This window comes from Suricata suricatta, chromosome 8, assembly GCF_006229205.1.
Source record: "Suricata suricatta isolate VVHF042 chromosome 8, meerkat_22Aug2017_6uvM2_HiC, whole genome shotgun sequence".
Lineage (NCBI taxonomy): Eukaryota > Metazoa > Chordata > Mammalia > Carnivora > Herpestidae > Suricata > Suricata suricatta.
Genome location: NC_043707.1, coordinates 126,109,668 through 126,122,942, shown reverse-complemented (window position 1 = coordinate 126,122,942; position 13,275 = coordinate 126,109,668). Strand labels below are relative to the sequence as shown.

Here is a 13,275-nt window from a genome sequence, read left to right as displayed (position 1 = left end):
CTCCACGCGCTGACCTGCTATTGGCCCTCGTATTTCCATAGAGACAGGAAAGCTCCAGCAAGAAGGGCCTAGGCCTGAAGTTCAGATTCACACAGAAATGGTTCCAAGGCCACAAAAGGGAAGTTGGCTCTGGACTCAGGAGGCCTGAGTTGAGGGGCAAGTTGGGGTCAGAGGGCACTCTCAATTTTCAGCTCAGGCCTGGCTTGGGACTAGGAAGACAAATTTAGAAATATCAGAGTCTGGGGCCCTTAGGGGCCATCAAAGCTACCCTAATAATCATTTATAGAAGGGCAAATAGGCCTGGGGAGACAAAGTGGTGATATACCCAAGTCCCAGGGCAGGCTAGTGGCAGAACGAGGCTGGATTCCCAGTCTCCACAGACACTCAGTCTCTGGATGCCTTGTGGGGCCTGACTTCTCAGCACTCAAATCAGTTGAGTCTCTGAAGGTTTGGAGCCCTTGGTGGCTCAGGGAACATTTTCTCAGACGTTTCCAGCAAGAAACTTGGGACCTCCTCATTCAGACCCTCCAGCCCTCATCTGGCTTGGACAGAGCCATGCTTCAAAGATTTCCTAGGAAGGGCATTCTCTCTAGCGGCAACAATCCCCGACTGCCTCTCCCACCAGCCATCATAAACCTTCCTCTACATCCACCCTAAGCCCTGGTCATAAAAACACATCCTTAAAAGAATATACACAAAGCACTTAGAATAGTGCTTGCCACATTATAAGTCTTACTATTACCATCACCGCCACCACCACCACCATTATCATCATTATAATTATCTCTGTTCACACTGGGCAGTGCTAAAATCAACACCCACAACAATCCTGAAATCAGAAGAGTGTGAACGGGAATTGGGGATGAAGAGCTAGTCTATCTTTCTTCCCGTGGGGAAACGCCCCCAGTGATCCATTCAAGACATAAACCCGTGATTGCAAACCGTGGCCTGTGGGCTTCACATTCCACCTGCAAGTATTTTTCTTGGGCCCACAGAGCACGAGGACATTTTTGAATTTGTTGTGAGCATATAAACATGAGCTTCCTGGCTTCTTCTGAAAAAGCAACAACCCGTTTGAGAGCTCGGTTTAGACCAGGTATTTTCTCTCCACTCAGCCATCCCCACTGCTCCTTCTCACCACCACCCAGCCCAGTTCACCCATTAACTTGTACCCTCCCGGCCCCGGAGCCCCCTGAGTTTATAACATCGCAATCTGAACGGCTGTTCCGCCCCTTGCCTTCCAGTTAAGCCTTGGAAGAAGCATTTTGCCACAGACCGTTTATTTCCTACAGCTGCAGTCTCGTGGACACGGGCCCATCATGCAGTCGATGTTACCACCAGCTACAGGGTTTAGAGATGGGCTCAGGGGCTCTCCAGCTCGAGCGGATTGCCTCCCAGAACTTGGGCAGACGACCTAGGGAAAAGAGCCTGTTGCCGAACAAGGGGAGCTCGGGCAGCTTCATCCCCGGCCTCTGGGGCAGCGCGGGTGGGGCGCTCTGGCTTTGAAGCCAGCTCGGGCAGCTGGCATGGGCAGACCCATCCACACCCTGCAAAGTGTTGACGCCCCCCGTGGACGACACCATGCAGGTGCTGGTGTAGTTGTCAGAAGCAGCCACGCTGGTGACGGGTCTGGAGTGACTATGGGGGGAGGAGAGGTCTGGGGGGTCCAGATGGATGGAGTTGGCGGCGCGCTCCAGGCAGGTGGCCGCGAGCCGCGGCAGGTTCAGTGATGACTTGGAGGAGAAGGCACTGGTGGATCTGTCAAGGTAGTTGATGCCTTTGATGAGCTGGTCCAGGAAGGTGGGGCTATAGGGGCCTGAGGGACTTTCCTTACAGAGCAGGTAGCAGGGGGCGTCATGGCAAGAGGGATTTCTGGCCACCTTGGGGCGGTTTGCTAGGTGGCTGGTCTCTACACACTTGGAGTAGTAGGGGCGGCCCATGCAGATTTTCCTCATTGGAAGTCTGAAGCTCCTGGGGCTCTCAGGCTGCTCTGAGCTGCCACAGCTGGTGACCTCAGAGCCACGCGGGGTGCGGGAGCGCTTGACACTGTCAGCCCAACTCACACTGGGGCCATGGTGCCAACCTGGAGCCTGGGCCGAAAAGGACGCATTGTTGGGGTGGGTGAAGCGGGTGTAAATGTTGGAACGGCTCACTGGACGTCCAGACATTGTCTTGGCCGGGCGGACACAGCTTCGTGGCGCCGACCTGCCTCCAGCCACCTGGAGGCTGGCTGCCAGGCCTGGCGAAGACAGTTGGGTCAGCTCCCCTCGGCTGTCTGCTGCCGCCCTGCACGCTTTCTGCCCATGTGTCCCCTCTGGCTCCAGAGAGCTGACACCACCCTTCTACTCCTCAACCTCTTCCCAGGCCCCAGGGATTTTCAGACTGGAAAACAGACACCCTACTCCTCAGAAAGCAAGAGATGAGAAGGAAGGCAAGACCCTGAGAACAACTTGAGGCCAGAGGACCCTTTGGAAAAGTGGGGCAGTCTCCTGAACTCTGGCCTGGATTTTGAAATTCTCATTTGCCTTTTGAGCAAGAAGACCATAAAGGCCAAGGACTGAATCTCTAATGGGGATATTCCAAGCACTGAGAGAAACCTCCTTTCCAGGGTGTAATCATCTACTACGCGATGCACCTGATAGTAGAAAAACAACGAAAGCATCTTATCAGTGCTGTGATGTTATATGTACTCTCTCCGAGCCTAGCCCTTTGCTTGTGTCTTACATGTAATTCTTGCTACAAATCAAGGAGGTGGTCACTATTCTACTCCCGATTGATAGATGGAGAAACTCAGTCTCAGGGAGGTGATGTGACTTGCCTCAGATGACACAGGTTGGAAGTGGTGGGGCCAAGGTACTGTCTTGGTTGTGTCTGATTACCCCAGGAACATAATGCTGTTATTGGGGTGACTTTGGCCCTCCCTCGTGGTCTCTTAATAAAGAATTCTCACCACATCTGTTCTGCCTGCTGGATTGGGGCACTAATGGGGAGAAGCAGATGGACAGGGGTGCTTGCTGACCCCATACCTAAGTTGATCCTGACTTTAGGAATCCCAAATGAGAGCAGGGGAGAGTTGTATGACAAATCCACCAATAGGGCTGGAGTTGTAAGGTCACAGCCTTCCAGGATATTTGGTCTTGACCGTCTCGGGCAGTAGGGTCTCCTCATCCACTCCACAGGAGGAGGGGGATTGGGATTCCTACTCCCTGTGGTCCAAATGTGAGCACTTCACTGAGACAAAGGCCTGACCAGGCCAAGGAGATGCCCAGTCCATATAACCCCACCTCCTGTCCCAGCCAAGGGCGGTGTAGTCCTTCCTTCCTCGTCCCCATCGGCCCCCCAATTCTCTTCTTTCCCCCACTAGAAGGCAGGCTTTGATTTCTCCCCCCCCACCCCCCCCGTAGTACTGCCAGTTTGATGCTATTTTTCCACTTCTGCCTAGTGAGGACAGAGCAGTATTTGAGCCCGTTCCGCCCAGAAAACAGCTGCCTGCCCCTCTTCCAGCCCACGGCCCTCAGCTGCCCTTGTCCTTTGGGTCTGAATCGCGTGGAATGTACAGACCCTTGCCTCTTCCCTCCCGGGTCCAACCCCACCCTGTCTCCTCCTCCAGAAATACAGGAGGTGACTGAGGGCTGACCCCCACAGAGCACCACCCTTCCCTTCCTGGCTGGCTAAGCCCTATCTGCCAAAAGGGCCCTCGGCCACGCTCACTCTGTCTTTAGGAGGAAGATGACTTAGCCCTCCTGTCGCTCTCCACTGGGGACACACTCATATCGCCACTCCAGACTGCTGGCCATGTCATAGAATCATGGAATCCTGGAGCTGGGCGGGGCCTCCAGATGCCATCCCAGCCAGGCTCCTACCTTAGGGCAGTGCCACTTTAAGCCGTCCAGGACAGATGGGCCCTATTTTTAAAACGAGACTGGGGTGGATGTTTTCCAGCGTTCCTTGTTTTTCTAGTGTTTAATTATGCTGAGAGTCAGGGAGCTCTAAGCTGCCCCCGATACAGCTCCCGTCGGCCATGGCCAGCACCAACCACTTCCCTTTTTCTCACTGGCTCAGCAAACATTTGTCGAGTCTCCCCAGAGGGTTGTTCCCTTCGAGTGACCCATTCTTGAGCGTAACTGCCTTTCCCGCCCGCGATCAGCGACCCAGCCTTGAGTGCCGACCACGTGATGGGCTCTGACCAGAGCCTGAGGACTCTTCAGCCGGCAGAGCTCAGCACCTCCGTGCCCCCGACCCAGCCCTGGCCCTGAGGGGCACTCAGTACGTATTTGCTGGAAAAGCCTCCTCCCATCATTCCCTTGTCTCAAATATTGAAAATATAGTTTTATTTTATATTTTGAAAATTTCTCAAGCTTACTGAAAACTCACAAGACAATGAACCCCCATGTAGCCTTCATCCGAAGCCACAAATTATTAATGCTTCTGCCACACTTATCACCACACACACACACACACACACACACACACACACACACAGTGATAACTATTTGGAGAGGAAGTTGCAGACAGCAGCATCTTATCCTCTTGAACACTTGGGTGTCTAGCTCCCACATGCCGGGTGAACAGGGACATTTTCTTTTATTTTTTTTCTTCAAGTTTCAGATATTTATTGATCAGTGTAAACCCTAACACAACACTACCGACATGATTTCAGAGGAGAAATTTTCCTGGATACATGGAAAATTGTGTAGAGGGCTTCTGGAAGACCTTCATTCTAAGCAGCTTTAGAGCGAAACATTTCATTTAGAAGTCTGGACCTTCTTCCTTCATTTCGCTGGAATCTACAATCACTGAGTGGAGCTTATGTTGACCACTGGGACCCAGTTAGTTCCAGGGCTTTGGATTATTCTTCCTACCCCAACTGGCATCTGGATTGAACAATGCCAGGTGCTGCTGTTGTAACTCCTGCTCCAATAAATTGAAGAGGGGGGAATCAAGTGAGGATGCTTCTCAGCCTGACCAAGGGCATGGCAGAGGTCTCTAGTCCAGGAGAAGAACAGATCCAATCTGTGAAGGCTGGCATGAAGTAGTCCCTACACCAAGGATGAACAGACACCCCGGACATTTTCTTACATATCCGTACTGCAGGGGCACCTGGGTGGCTCAGTTGGTTGAGCGTCCGGCTTCGGCTCAAGTCACGATCTCACGGTTCGTGAGTTCGAGCCCTACGTCGGGCTCTGTGCTGACAGCTAGCTCAGAGTCTGGAGCCTGTCTTCAGATTCTGGGTCTCCCTCTCTCTCTGACCCTACCCTGCTCATGCTGTCTCTCTCTCTCTCTCTCTCAAAAATAAATAAAACATTAAAAAAAAAAACCATAACTGCAATGACCAAGAACAGGACATTCGGCAGCGGTGGAGTCTGATCACATAATATACATTTCACGGGTTGCCCCTTGGATGTTCCTCTTGGCAACTCCTCCTCGTGCACTGGGGCCAACCCAGGAGCGGGCATGGCTTTTCCTTCGCAGTGTCTTTGGTTTCCTTCAGCCTGGAACAGTTCTTTAGCCTTTCTCTGTCTTTTGTGAGACAGACATTTTTGTTTTAACTTTATTAATTTATTCTGAGAGAAAGAGACAGAATGTGCAAGCAGGGTTGGAGCAGAGAGAAGGAGAGAGAGAGAATCCCAAGCAGACTCCAAACTGAAAGTGTGCAGAGCCGGATGCTGGGCTCCATCCCACAGAATGTGAGTTCATGACCTGAGCCGAAGTCAAGAGATGAATGCTCAACCAACCGAGCCACCCAAGCGCCCCTATGAGATGGGCATTTTGGAAGAGCTCAAGCACGTTGTTCACGATTCTTCAGTCTGGGTTTACCTGATGTTTCTGAAAGATCAGACCCAGGATTATAAAGTGCTGTTACACGGAGACCCTGTGGACCCTCCCAGCCGGCAGCCACTGAAGGTGAAAGGCCTTTTGGTCCGGGGGTAGGGTAGTTATAGTTGCTGAAACAGGGAGCCCAGAGGAGGGATCAGAGGGCCCCCCAAAAAGCAGGAAGAGGGGTGTGGGAGAACTCAGTGGACCAGGGAAATGGTATCAACAGTTTCCTTGTGGGTCCTCAGCCCCGCCTGGTTCTGCTCTGGGCTGGGGGCCGGGCAGGCGGGCAGGCAGCCAGCGAGAGGGCTGGGCCTCTGTGCTGCTTGTCCTGAAGGTACCCAGGCATCGAGATCACTAGCCATTTCTGGCCTGGGCACTAAGAGCCTCTGGAAATAGCTCTAGGACAATTATTTTAGGAGGAATGTGCTATTCCTCCTTCTTCCCAGAAAGCCAGGCTGTGCCCCAGAAGATCAAGAATGCCCCTCTCTGGCCTCCCCAACTCCCAGGGATCCTTAGGCACTCTGGGGGCCACAGAGGCCTTCGGAGCCAGAAGGGCTGGGGAACCAGAAGTGGGATCAAGGAGACTCTAAGCGCTTTCCCTGGGTAGGGGGAGGGGAGGTTCTGTCCTTAGATCCTGGGCTCTCAGGGCCCAGTCTTGCATCAGGCCAGCTGGTTAGGGTCCCGCTGACTCCAAGCCCCGCCTCTTGCCCAGCTCCATCCCTGAGAAACTGACATGGCTGGACTTTCTACATTCTCATTTAATCCTCACAGTGCCCCTAAGAGGTAGGTGTTTCGTTTTCCACACGGGGTCATTGAGACTCAGAGAGAGCAAGAGACTTACCCAAGTCACCCAGCCATCAGAATTAGAACCCAGTGTTCTGGCTCCATCCAGAGGTGGCCACTCCTCTCACCCAGTGAGGACTCAGTGACCCTGTGATCCATGACCCTGTGAGCTGAGCAGCGCTGGGAGGCATCCAGCCCGGAGACGTAGACGGGTGGGCAGCTGCAGCCCTGTCCCCCACCGCCCAGCCAAGCCCAGCTGCCTCTCTCTCCCTAACACTGCAGGGATGGATGCCAGGGTCTCAGGATGTCCTGGGTAGGTGCCCTGCACAGTCTCCAGCCACAGCAGCCCCCTCCCTTGCCCAGTCAGGGCCAGCTCCACCCTTGGCTCCTTAGCTCCACTGCCAAACCAGCTGAGCTTTCGATCATTCCTTGCCCCTCCCTCTCCTTCTCATCCTCCCATCCCCCCTACCCCCCAGCAGTTCCACCTGCAACCTGTCCCCTCTTGTGCCCTACCAGGTCCAGAAGGGGCCCTTTCTCTACCCCAGGCATGAGGACTTTGAGAACATCCCATTCCTCTGGGCTCCCCCCAGAATGGAGGGAACAGCCCCCATTCTCCGGAGACCTTAGGACCCTGCCCCATTAGCACATATGCTGCTAATTAATGCCGCCCCGCCCTGCGCCCACCTGCTACATTACTGCCTTCCCCTGGGGCCAGAGATGGTAGGAGAGGTGGTCCCTTGTCCTTTCAGCACCTGGTTCCCGAAGTAGCAAAGATAAGGAGCAAGCTGAGTTCAGCAGCCGCAAGTGGGAGACCCCCACGTCAGTTCAGGGACAGCTAGAGCCAAGAGCCTTGGAACTTTCTCAGCTCTGGCTGGAGGACAGCTGTGCCTAGCCTCAGGCAACTGTTAGTGGGGTGACTCACCTGAGCCCTTACCTGGCATGGAGCCCGCCTGTCTGCAGGGCTGAAAATCTCTCCCGCGCAGGTTCTGGCCCTTTCTCGGCTGCAGACTTTTACCCACCCAAGCACACTGAGTCACGCACCCTCAGCCCCCAACAGCCTCAGGGATACGGGCCCTCTGCTCACCGGCTGCCAAAACAGCCTTCCCCAAGCCCACATGGGGCAGGTACAAGCAGGGACAGATTTGAGCTCAGCTGCGCGGGGACAGGCGTGGCTTGGCATGAGCCCCAGCCAGCAAGAACTTCTCTCCGGCCAAGCCACCTCAGGGATTTTGGGGGCAGAACAGCCAATGGTGGCAGGGGACAGGGCTCCCATCTTCACGGGGCCTGGGAAATTCCCTCGAAGCGGGGTGGAGACGATGGTGATGGTCCATGGTCGTATGTAGGTTTACCTCCAACCCCGCTGAGCGAAGACACAGGAAGTAGGAAGGACAGCAAGCAACTAGCTCAGGCAGGTAAGCGATTGAATGCAAACCTCAGACTCCCGTTCAGTAAAAGGGGCCAGGAGGATACCCAGTGATCACTGCAGACTGACTGACTTATGGTAAGAGACTAAAAAGGTTGTACCCCCCCCAAATTCATACGTTGAAGCCTAACCCCCAATGTGGTGGTATTTGAAGGTGGGGTCTGTGGGAGGTGAGTCATTAGAGTGAACCCCTCATGGAATTAGTGCCCCTACAAAGAGGGACCCTGGAGAGGGTCCTTGCCCCTCCCCCCCGCCCCATCATGTGAGGACACAGCAGGGTGCCCTGTGATTCTGGAAGAAAACCCTTACCAGACACTAAGTCTGCCAGTGCAGACTTGATCTTAGACTCCCAGCCTCCAGAACTGTGAGGAATAAATAGTTATTTTAGCCACTCAGCCTGTAGTATTTTTGTTAATGCAACACGAACACAGACTAAGACATATCTACATTTCTTACTGGTTCTGTTCCTCTGGAGAATCTGGCGGCTGTCCCGTGCTCAGTGCTGTATAGGCATTCACTCATCTGTCCCTCATTCCAGCCTCATGAGGTAGCCGTTGCTAGCGCCCCCATTTTCCAGATGCGAAACTGAAGGGCGGAGGTGAAGTAACTCTCCTAAAGGAACACGGACAAGGTTGTGAACCCAGGCAGTCTGGCTCCCGTCTCCCTGCTTACTGCTGTCCCTACTGCCACCAGGGCCATCGTCACTTGGTCATTTGTGAAGCACTTACTGAGGGGAGACACCTGGAACAGGCGTCCACAAACCCCTCCATCCTCTTGGGGTAACTTTCCTTTAATAATCAGATCAGAGAGCTCAAACCGCCATGTCACGTGCTGCGGGAAGTGCGGAGCCACTCCTGAGGAGTCCCAGGGGGCTCTTGTGGCCTCTTGTCACCACTCACTCTGAGTCCCTGCTTCTGGACCAGCTCTCAGACCCCTCTAGCTGCCCCACCTTCTGCGACTGCCACCTTTTATTTATTTATTTATGTTTTTATTTATTATTGAGACAGAAACAGGGCATGAGTGGGGGAGGGGCAGAGAGCGAGGGAGACACAGAATCCGAAGCAGGCCCCAGGCTCTGAGCTGTCAGCACAGAGCCCGTCGCGGGGCTCAAACCCACGAACTGTGATGTGAGATCATGACCTGAGCTGGAGTCGGATGCTTAACCAACTGAGCCACCCAGGTGCCCCATGAGACTGTCACCTTTTTGCAGGTGTGACCCACGCCCTGCCACTGTGACCACTAGTCCCTCCTCATCTGTGCTGTAAACCACTAGAGACCTGCAGTTAGTGTGTGTGACACACTTTCCTAAAGGCACAGGGTGACAGGGGGGTGACAGCACAGGACGAAAAACAGCCCCCTCCCCCTTGGTGTCAATGTAATGACTCAGTCTACATCTCTCCATCTCCTCCCAAACAGCCCCCTCCCCCTTGGTGTCAATGTGATGACTCAGTCTACATCTCTCCATCTCCTCCCTGCCTTCCTGCAGGCTCCGGGCCTCTCCCCTCCCTCCTCTCCCCTTCCCCCCTCAGGCCTCCCCACCCCCACCCAGGCAGCTGATGACAAGGTCGACATTTCCAGTGTTTGGCTGAACCCCACAAAACTGCTCCCTGGATTCTCAGCTGGGGTTGGGGGGGAGGTCACCTTCCAGATGAAGGGGTCTTCCTCCTGCTCCCCCCAGCCCCCCGCAGAGATGTGATAGTGGCTGCTGACAATTTCATGCTTCTTGTAAATACTTTAGAAGCTTTATCTGCATCATGCTTTAGATGACTGGTTCCTTCCCATTACAGAGCCGGGAAAAGCTTGACTTCCCAGAGAGGAATTCCACAGCGAGATTCTGCCTGGTTGGGGCTCCGCCAGCTGTAAGACCTCGGGCAGGTTGCTTCCCTTACCTGAGCCTCAAATTCCTCATCTGTAAACTGGGGATAATACAAATACCTGCCCCACCAGGTTGATCCCTTGGCATGTTGCAAATTCTCAATAAATACCAGCTGCTCATAATTTGACGGATGAGGAAATTGAGTCCTAGGCCCAAGCTGTTTGTGTGTTTTACTGTTTATTTATTTTGAGAGAGAGAGAGCATGCACGTGGGTGCATGGGCGCAAGCGGGGCAGGGGCAGAGAGAAAGGGAAACAGGATCTGGAGCAGGCTCTGCACTGGCCACACAGAGCCTGATGTGGGGCTCGAACTCATGAAATGAAGAGATCGTGACCTGAAGGAAAATCAAGAGTCAGACACTTAACTGACTGAGCCACCCAGGAACCCTAAGGCCCAGCTGTGTTATTAGCTTGCTGCACTACCTGGACCTCAGTTTGTCCAACTGGAGAAGGAGAAGGGGGCACTGAAGGTTCTCTAAAGACCATTCCAGACCCGTCGTTCTCATGATTGGTATCTGTGAGTCTTTAGTCCTGGACCCTATGAATTTCTTCATGCGGCTGTTCGTCTGAATTCTTTATAGGATACACTGGTAAACATGAGTGGTTTTCTGGTTCTGCAAGACATGGAGGGGGTGGTGGGATTTGTGTCTGAAGTGGGGGCAATCACGGAATGGAGCCCCTTAGCTTGTGCGATCTGATGTTAACACCAGATCAATAGTGCCAGAAATGAGTTGAATTATTGGATACTCAGTGGGCGTCAGAGAATCGGTTGGTGTCAGGAAATACTTCCCAGTCTCTGTTTAAAGAAGCTCTTGGGGCATCTGGGTGGCTCAGTCGGTTAAACATCCGACTTCGGCTCAGGTCAGATCTCACACTCGTGGGTTCGAGCCCCGCGTCAGGCTCTGTGCTGACAGCTAGCTCAGAACCTGGAGCCTGCTTCCGGTTCTGTGTCTCCTTCTCTCTCTGCCCCTCCCCCTCTCATGCTCTGTCTCTCTCTGTATCAAAAATAAATAAAACATTTAAAAAAAAAAAAAAGAAGCTCTTACGTGAAGTCCACAAAAGGAACATGTCCCAGGAAGTAGGGAGAGCATCTGATTCAGGCTGGAAAGAGAGGCACTAACAGTCACTTGGGAATGTGACAAAGCTGGATGGTAGGTTCCTAAGGGACACAGTACTCTTCTTCTTCTTCTTCTGGTTTTCTTTTTTTTCTTCTTCCTTCCTTCCTTCCTTTTTTTTTTTTAAGTAGGCTTAAGTAGGCTCCACCCAGCACAGAGCCCAATGTAGAACTTGAACTCAGGACCCTGAGATCATGATCTGAGCTGAGATCAAGAGTTGGAAGCTCAACTGACTAAGCCATCCAGGAACTCCTTTAAGATTTTATTTTTAAGTAATCTCCACACCCAACATGGGGCTCAAACTCACGACCCCAAGATCAAGAGTCACACGCTCTGAGCCACCTGAGCCACCCAGGCAGCCCAGCATGCTACTGTTCTTTAAACGGCTTTGTATACTTGAAATATTTCACAATTGTCGACTTAAACAAACAAACAAAAAGCAGGGGTGGGATGCAGTTAGAAGAGCTTAGACTGAGTCTGGGGTCCTGGGCCCTGGTTTCGGGTATGCCATTGGACCACTCTGTGACTTGAGCGAGTCTCTGCCCTCCTTTGGGCCACGTGGACCAGTCCCTCGCAGCGCTTCCAGCACTAATGCTTTATTGGACAGTTTTCATTTACTTTGATCCAAACATGTATTGAACATCTATTAGGTGCTCATCTATTTACACATCTGATCTCCCCAGCAGACTCTGAGTCCCTGGAGGTTAGGGGCTGTCTCTCATCCCTGTCTCCCAGTGACCAGTACAGGCCCTAGTACTTAGTAGGTTTGCAGAAGGAAGAAAAGAAAGACAGAAGACAAAAAAGAAAGAAAGAAAGGGAAGGAAGGAAGGAAGGAAGGAAGGAAGGAAGGAAGGAAGGAAGGAAGGAAGGAGCATCCAGGCCATGTCTTGGAACAGTTGGAACATGTCTGCCCCTGAAGGGTTTGGAGTCTGTAGTTGGGGTCCTGGTTGGGCATCCTGGGGTGTCCTCCGGACTAGAGCTCACGCAGTGGGGGTCCCCTGGCCTGTGCCCCTGGGTTGCTTGTGCTGGGGTGGCACATGGGGGAGGTTGCAGGAGCAGGAGGAGAGCCAGTTCGGAGTCAACTCCTCCTACTTTAGAGACCTCGCCCAAGGCTGGCTTGAGCCCTGACCCCCAGCCCAACCAGGAGAGCACCAGGAAAGACTGGAAGGTGAGAGAAACCTCCCCTGGGTTGGCCTGGGCCCCTACCAGGCTCCGGCTGCCCCCCTGAACCCAGTGGACCAGTACCTCCCTTCCTTGTCCAGCCCAGCTCCGCCCCAGCTCCACCCCAGCTCCTTGGCACTTCCTTTGTCCCTCAGATCCCTAGGAGAGAGCAGTTCAGTAAAAACCCCAGTAGCCTGCTCCATAGGGAGACCTGGGTTCAATTCCCAGCTCTGCTTCTCAGAGGCTAGGTAAGCATGGGCACTTTCCCTTGCCTCCCTGAGCCTCCTCCTCGTATTTCATGCTCAGGGAAGGTCTCGTACCATATTCAAGGAGCTCAAAAATAAGCTGATAAATACAGTTAAAACCACATGGAGACTTCGCCAAGCCCGCTCCCTCCCCTCTGGGAAGGAGCCGCCATCCTGATTTCTGACGATCACTGCTCTCCGTTTATTCTGTCCCTACATGCTGCCATATGGCGCATCACTGACTTGCATGTTTTCAAACGCTATATATGTTATGGTATACTGAACGCATTATTCTATAATTTGTTTTTTTTAATCTAGCTAAATGCTTTTGAGATCTATCCATATGGATACACGTAGCTCTGGTTCCGTCATTTATGCTCTTCCATACTTCACACTGCAAACATACCGCAATTCATCCACCGTCCTGTCGATATGCATTCGGGTTGTTTCCAGTTCTATTTTATTTCAAGCAACACTGCAACCGGTAATTGTGTACATGTTAAAAACTGAATTAAGTGGAGATGAGTATTTTAGGGAGCTCACATGCATGAGCCAGCGTGGCTCACTATGCATTTTGACGACAGTATTTTCTGAGCCCAGATCGAGGCAAACGACTTGACAACAAGGCAGATCATTTGAGGTTGGGACTGTCTGGAATGCAAGAGCAATTGTCGCCTCCTTCTAATCAGTGCTTCCTCTACCGGGGCCCAGATGCTCACCGAAACCCTGTGAAGGAGTCACTGGTATTGCTAAGGAAATGGAGGTGCAGAGAGGGTGGGTCTCTTGGCCAAGGTGACACAGCTATGGTTGAGCTTGAATTCAAGCGAAAGCTGGGTCTGTCTGACTCCACCACCCAT

General features: G+C 52.9%; 1 protein-coding gene across 2 annotated transcripts; it reads right to left on the bottom strand.

Moving 5' to 3' along the window:
- Window positions 1-1,261: 1,261 nt before the first annotated feature.
- On the bottom strand, window positions 1,262-3,795 carry LOC115299430. Of its 2 annotated transcripts, none has more exons than XM_029948797.1 (2): window positions 3,712-3,795; window positions 1,262-2,239 (listed from the first exon to the last, which is right to left on the bottom strand). In XM_029948797.1, exon 2 carries the CDS (start codon window positions 2,166-2,168, stop codon window positions 1,332-1,334), a length of 837 nt encoding a protein of 278 aa, XP_029804657.1. In that variant the 5' UTR covers window positions 2,169-2,239; window positions 3,712-3,795; the 3' UTR covers window positions 1,262-1,331. The 2 variants fall into 2 exon arrangements, with proteins under 2 accessions (XP_029804657.1, XP_029804658.1); XM_029948798.1 differs by having other exon boundaries at window positions 1,262-2,090.
- Between the last annotated feature and the right edge of the window lie 9,480 nt (window positions 3,796-13,275).

Coding starts and splice junctions, on each gene's coding strand:
- LOC115299430 (XM_029948797.1), bottom strand. CDS start 2,168: ATGTCTGGACGTCCAGTGAGCCGTTCCAACATTTACACCCGCTTCACC.